Source organism: Ranitomeya variabilis, chromosome 2 (genome assembly GCF_051348905.1).
Source record: "Ranitomeya variabilis isolate aRanVar5 chromosome 2, aRanVar5.hap1, whole genome shotgun sequence".
Classification (NCBI taxonomy): domain Eukaryota; kingdom Metazoa; phylum Chordata; class Amphibia; order Anura; family Dendrobatidae; genus Ranitomeya; species Ranitomeya variabilis.
The window spans coordinates 1,103,066,074-1,103,073,509 of record NC_135233.1 but is presented as its reverse complement, the minus strand read 5'-3'; the positions used below and the strand labels follow the sequence as shown (position 1 = coordinate 1,103,073,509).

Below are 7,436 nucleotides of genomic sequence, written 5' to 3'. Positions count from 1 at the left end.
GGGTTTGGAAACTATTATCGGAAATTTATCTGAAACTTCTCATCTATTGTAAAACCTTTCACTGACATGACTAGAAAAGGTGCAGACTTCTCTAATTGGTCCGACTGCGCTCAGCAGGCATTTTGTTCTTTGAAGAAATGTTATTCCATTGCGCCAATACTCATACAACCTAATGCTTCTCAACCATTTATTGTTGAGATTGATGCTTCGGAGGTGGGGTCGGGGCTGTATGGGCTCAAGGGTAGTCACCTGGTAAGTGGCATCCATGTGCTTTCTTCTCCAAAAAGTTGTCATTGACCGAAAGAAACTATGATAAAAGCCAGTGAGGGTGAACCTTTTAGAGATGGCGTGCCCAAGCGGCAACCCAAAACCCACTTACAGTTGTGTTCAAAAGTTTACACACCCTGGCAGAATTTTTGCTTTCTTGGCCTTTTTTCAGAGAATATGAATGATAACACCAACATCTTTTCTCACTCATGATTAGTGGTTGGTTGAAGCCATTTATTGTCAAACTGCTGTGTTTTCTCTTTTTAAATCATAATGACAACCCAAAACATTCAAATGACTCTGATCAAAAGTTCACATACCCTGATGATTTTGGCCTGATAACATGCACAGAAGTTGACACAAATGGGTATGAATGGCTTCTAAAGGTAACATCTGTCATGATATGTACTTTTGCCCTGTCCTGTATTTGAATAATATGCCATTAGATGTATGTAACTGTTCTCTGGTTTCTATAAGCTGTAATTTATGTATTTTCTTGTGCTGGGAGTTCACCTGTAACAATATGTCTCCTTCCCCCAATACTTGCAGCCCTAAGCTATAATGTAATTAAGCTTTGTCAACACCACCAGTGAAGGAATAGCCATTCTTCCTCACAGCAGGTGGCTAGTCAAATGTACATACTAGATAGACTAAGCGGAGCCGACCAGTCTAGAAACTTCTGGTGGACCCAACCATTGAATAGAAGGTGTGACCCCTACCCCCCTTCATGGGCAGATCCCAGGAGCACAGACAAGAGACCCATGTGTGATCTAGCCAGTTGTGTGTTGGATACTGGAAGAGAAGGAACCAAAGCTGTCTGAGGAAGCAATCGGTATCCGTGTGATTGTGGTGGATCTGTTGGACTCGTGGAAGGACTATTGTTTCGTTTATCGGGTGCGGGATTACTGGAGAGCACTTCCAGATCTGTTTCTTTACGTGGACTTCTCGTGGACTTGAAGGACATTATGGATATTTGATGTTGTATGCTCCCTGCTTTAATAAATCTCGTTGGATCGTCCCTCGGCCTGTTGTCCCTTCCTGCACTGCCGTACACCCCGTCACAACATCCTCCCCTGTGATCTGTTTGCTTGTAATCAGTGTGTGTTCATAAAAGCTTAGTGAGTTTCTGGGATCTAGACAGACTCCTGCATCTTTCATCCAGCCACTGACGTTTCCTGGATTGTGAGTCATGGGGAAAGCAAAAGAGTTGAACTGTATAAAACAGGAAAGGGATATAAAATGATATCCAGGAATTGATAATGACAGTCAGCAGCGTTGAAACTGCAATTAACAAATGGAAAATCAGGGGCTCTGTAAAAACAAAACCACGGTCAGGTAGACCAACAAAAATGTCGTCCACAACTGCCAGAAAAATTGTTCGGGATGCAAATAAAAACCCACAAATAACATCAGCTAAAATACAGGACTCTCTGAAATGCACAATAAGGAGGCACTTCAAGAAAAATGGGCTGCATGGTCAAGTCGCCAGAAGAAAACCATTACTGCGCAAATGCCACAAAGTATCTCGCCTACAATACCCAAAACAGCACAGAAACAAGCCTCAAAACTTCTGGAACAAGGTAATTTGAAGTTATGAGACCAAAATTGAACTTTTTGGCCACAACCATAAACGTTACATTTGGAGAGAGGTCAACAAGGCCTATGATGAAAGGAACACCATTCCTACTGTAAAGCACGGAGGTGGATCACTGATGTTTTGGGGATGTGTGAGCTACAAAGGCATAAGAAACTTGGTCAAAGTTTAAGGAAAGATGAATGCAGCACGTTATCAGCAAATACTGGAGGCAAATTTGCACTCATCAGCCCAGAAGCTGCGCATGAGACATATTTGGATTTTTCAACATGACAACGATCTAAAACAGAAGGCCAAGTTTACCTGTCAATGGCTACAGCAGAACAAAGTGAAGGTTCTGGAGTGGCCATCTCAGTCTCCTGACCTCAGTATCATTGAGCCACTCTGGGGAGATCTCAAGTGCGCAGTTCATGCTAGACAGCCCAGGAATTTACAGGAACTGGAGGTTTTTTTTATCAAGAAAAGTGGGCAGCTTTACCATCTGAGAAAATAAACAACCTCATCCACAACTACCACAAAAGACTTCAAGTTGTCATTGATGTTAGAGGAGGCAACACACGGTATTAAGAAATGGGGTATATGAGCTTTTGATCAGGGTCATTTGGATGTTTTGAGTTGTCATTCTGATTTAAAAAGAGAAAACACAGTAGTCTGACAATAAATGTCTTCACCCTACCACTAACCATGAGTGGAGAAAAAGGTTTTGGTGTTATCATTCATATTCTCTGAAAAAAGGCCAAGAAAAAAAAAATTCTGCCGGGGTATGTAAACTTTTGGGCACAACTGTATTTCCACCATTATTGAGACCCATTATGGTTGGTATAGGTAGTCTGAATGAACGCCTTAGTTTTTGGGTGGATCTCTATCTTCAACCATTGGTCAGAAGTCTTCCTACCTTCTTGAAAGACACTAAACATGTCATCACATCACTGGACAGTAAACAATGGCCAGTTGGATCTATATGGTTTAGTTGTGATGTAGTAAGTAGGCTTTGAGTGATATGCATACCACTGTGATTCTGGTTTCTTATCCTGCAGCATTCTGCATGATAATTTTATTGTATTGGGACCATGTTATTGGGCTCCCCATTGTTTAGTTCCTTGTTGAGTCATTTAATTTTGATAAAACGCATTGGGGCTGGTAGGTATGGGTATTTAGCCTAAGTCAGCATTACAAGAAAAAAGTAATGAGCTCACTGTGCTTCCTAATATGCCAATATGCCGAGAACTGAGATACCAGGAACCATTGGGTGCCAAGACCTGTTGGTGAAGAACAGCAATAATGGAGGAAACAAGGATGATGTGAAGCTCAACCATCCAATGAAGATAAAAACTCCTTTATGCTTAAGCCTTGAAAACAAATGGGTCAATACAAAGTATGTTTAAAAAGTGACGCGTTTTTGGAGCAAAACGACCCCTACCATGATTAAGAGCTTTTTAAGCCAGAAATGCTTCAGTTTTTATAAGTTAGCACTAAACTTATGTACTGTCCTTGTAAGGGTAGGAGTCAGTACCAGAGTATGGCAGTGGTACAAGAGTATAGCCCCTGTATCCTGTGGGAGTGCACCTGCTTTGATGGCGCATAGCTGTGAGATACAACCTCATTTCTTTATTGGGCACTAGTTATATCTAAGCGTCTTTCATTGCCCAATTATGTGGACATCTAAATCTTATCTATTTAGGTTTATGTCGATTATTATGACTCTATATGCCCCATCATAAGTGAGCACACCATCATTTCCTAAAGGGCAGTGGAATCCACTGTGGTGAGGCCGCATCTGGAGCACTGGCAACTTGACAAGGAGGGAGATGAATTGGCACAAAAGAAGATTCCTGGGTGAAAATTTTGTTTCATGGCCCCATAATCAGGTACGGATAGCCAACGCTGCAACAAAAAAGGAGGGGCAGTCCAAAAAGCAGTAGATGATGATGAGGATGAAAATTACACCAACCACATACTATAAAGTATTGTAGAAGAAACACAAAAAGAAAATTTGGAAAAAGCCTCACCCTCTGGTAAATGTAGCATTGCTCCTTATTAACACAGCATGGATCCAATACTTCTGGAGAAAATTGGCAAAAAAGGAAGAACAGGATCCACCAGCAGTTAAAAGGTTACCTCCGGTGACAGGCATTGGCTGATGAGAGACTATTACTCCCATCTGCCTACGCTTTTTGTCGCTGATAGTAGTGAGCAGGCCACTGACATCAAACACAGGTTAGCAATGGAGAAGCATCTATAAGGCATCCCCATTACTGACCCCATAGTTAGATTGTAAAAGAGACACAGCCAGAATAAAATTCTTTATTTGAAAGAAAAACACAGACTCCTTTATTTGAAATAACAATAAGAAAGCACATTTATACTCTCCTTATGCCTAATCCACCGATGCCCATGTCCCCTGGAAAAAAAACAGAAAATAAAAACCAACCATATCGTTTACCTGTCTGATATGAAGATAATACATACTGTCCCACAAGAGATCTGGATGATTTGGAGAGCAGCCACATCAGTGACAGCGCTCCAATTCAGCTGGAACACACTGACAGGAGCATAAGTGCTCCTGCTGTGTTTAGAATTGAGCTGACATGAGAAAGTTCTTGCACCACAAGTGGTGCCATAAGTCAGGTCACTGGGGTTCATCAGGTTTGATCTCCTGGGAACCTTCTTATGGCAGGTCAGCACTAGACTCAACAGCTTGTCAGTGTGTTCTGACTGGCAAGGATAACGGTCGCATCACTGATGTGACTGCAATCCAAATCATCTGGATAGTCATAGGATGGTATAGATTATATTTACAACAGACAGGTGAGGGGTACGGTAATATATTTCTTCTTTTCCAGGGGACATGGACATCAGTGGATTAGGCATAAGGTGAGTATTATGGTTATTTACAATTTTCTGTCTTTTACATGAAACATGGGCTTCAATGGATTCGGCGAAAGTTGAGTATAAATGTGCTTTTTTATTTTCATTTCAAATAAAGGAGTCTGTGTCTTTCTTTCAAATAAAGGACTTTATTCTTGCTGTGTCTTTTTTGGAATCTAAGTATGGGGTTTGTAATGGAGTTGTCTCATTGCTAACCGCTGGTCTTCATATCAGCTGACAATGCAAAGCTGACATGAACCCCTCATATGACATATTACCCCACTTCCAACCACCACAGGGCAAGTGGGAAGAGCAAGGCTAAGCGCCAGCTTTGGGGCATCTTATTGATGCTCCATTTCTGTGGAGCTTAGGGCTGATGTTCTTAGCCTGGGAGGAGGGCCAATTTCTGTGGCCCCTTCCCTGACTATTAATATCAGTCCACAGCTGCCTGTTTAACCTTTGCTGGTTTGAAATTATGCAGGGACTGTAGTTAATTTTTTTCTGGGGTACCTCCATAAAATAACCAGTAAAGGCTTTATTTGTTTTGAGCAAAGGCACTGGCTGATGACTACATGACCCCTAATTTTGCTGTTATCAGCGACAGCAGGGGTAGACTGATGGGTGTAGCAGTCTATCATCACTGGCGGTAAAAAGCTTACTGCCGGTCAGAGTCACAGCTGTGGGCTCACGCTGACATCTGACAGTGTGGCCCCGCAAAGCTCTGACTGGCAGTAACAATCTTACTACCGATCAGAGCCAGTGGTGCTTCTCGCACTGTCATCTGTTCACGACACACCGGATATAAGAGCAAAAATGCAGCAAATCTACAAACATTTCTATAGCTTCATTTTTGCTGCGTATTTTGACAGAATTGGCATGCTGCAGATTTAGGGTATGTGTCCACGTTCAGGATTGCATCAGGATTTGGTCAGGATTTTCCATCAGTATTTGTAAGCCAAAACCAGGAGTGGAACAATTAGAGGAAAAGTATAATAGAAACATATGCTCCACTTTTGCATTTATCACCCACTCCTGGTTTTGGCTTACAAATACTGATGAAAAATCCTGACCAAATCCTGATGCAATCCTGAACGTGGACACATACCCTTAAAGGCACCACAAATCCCGAAAGGAAAAATACTGATCATGTGCACAACACTTCAGGATTCTCATTGCCTTTGCTGGCATAAGGATTTCCTAGCGTTTTGGGGCCAACTCCGAGGAAAAAAAAAATGCTGCAAAAATGCACCAAAAATGTACCATGTGCATACAGCCTAACTTTTTTTTGAGGGAATGGGGAATGAAGTATTTGTATTTTGCTCAATCTTTTTTGGAGCCATTTTGCTTTTGCAGAGCCTCTTTTTCCTTTTTAATTATAGTGCAAAAAATAGTTTTATTTATCAATTTCTACACATTAGCTGCATTTTTTTTTACGTAAAACATTTTGTGTTTTTCTACTATTCTATTTTTTTCTGTTTTTCAAATGTTAAATTTTTTTAGTTAGTCCCTCTGAGTCCCTCTCAAACGTTTTGTTTTTTAAGATAGTTGACAAAAATGTTCTGAAATGCTTGTTTAACCTCGTTGTTCCTCAAGCTGTATATCATTGGATTTAGTACAGGAGTCACTACACCATACATCAGAGAAATATATTTAAAGCTAGAAGAAAAATGTTTTGTATGTCCCATATACATGGTCAGGCTTGTCCCATAAAACATAATTACCACCGTGAGGTGGGAAGCGGAGGTGGAGAAGGCTTTAGATCTACCTCCTTCTGAGCTAATATTCAGCACTGCTACAATGATACAAATGTAAGAAATGACAATAAAAATAAGTGGTGATAAAAGAGTAAAGAAGCTGATGATAACTATTGCCATCTTATAAAAGGAGATGTCACCGCATGCTAATTCTAAAAGTGTCAGAATCTCACAAGCAAAATGGTCCATCTGGTTCTTACTGCAAAACACAAGAGGTCTTGCCATAGTGGGAGCAGTTGAAATAATGAAAATTCCTGACCACATGATGACGGTGATGCTCCAACACACCCTCCAGCTCATAATGGTGGTGTAACGTAAGGGGAGACATATAGCGACGTACCGGTCATAGGCCATCACCGCCAGCAATATACACTCAGTTCCTCCGAGGAAAAGACCAATGTACATTTGGGTCAAGCAGCCGATGACTGAAATTCTTCTTTTTTTCGAAAATACATCAAATAACATTTTCGGAAGAGAATTTGAAGAGTAGCACAAATCCAAAAATGACAAATTGCTGAGAAAAAAATACATGGGTGTGTGGATCCTAGGACTGACAGCGACAGTGAAGATCAGAAAGCCGTTCCCAAAAATTGTCAACGCATAACAGATTAAAAACAAAAGGAATAACACTGTTCTTTTCGGCAAGCTTTGAGAAAATCCCGTCAGGACAAATTCACTGAATGTGGTTTGATTTCCAGGATCCATGTTACGGCTGACATTTTTTAGACTTAGAAACCTGGAAAAGAAGGCCAAGAAAATGTTGTGTTTGACCACTGAAATATGCTATCAAATTTTTTGTAATTTAGTATAAAAGTGATTATTTAAAGAAGACCTTTCACTAGCAAAAAGGCTATTCATGCAATAATTATTTAAAGTAAGCACACCAGCCTCACCTGGTCAAACAGATCTGTCAAATACTTTAGTGAATTTTGTTTTGTGAAATGTGAACACAG

At 40.7% G+C, this 7,436-nt stretch overlaps 1 protein-coding gene across 1 annotated transcript; it reads right to left on the bottom strand.

Moving 5' to 3' along the window:
* Positions 1 to 6,249: 6,249 nt before the first annotated feature.
* On the bottom strand, positions 6,250 to 7,188 carry LOC143804091 (olfactory receptor 13C9-like). Its single transcript, XM_077281828.1, has one exon. It carries the CDS (start codon positions 7,186 to 7,188, stop codon positions 6,250 to 6,252), a length of 939 nt encoding a protein of 312 aa, XP_077137943.1.
* Between the last annotated feature and the right edge of the window lie 248 nt (positions 7,189 to 7,436).

Bases quoted from the DNA above. Each gene is read 5' to 3' on its own strand.
- LOC143804091 (XM_077281828.1), bottom strand. From the start codon at position 7,188: ATGGATCCTGGAAATCAAACCACATTCAGTGAATTTGTCCTGACGGGA.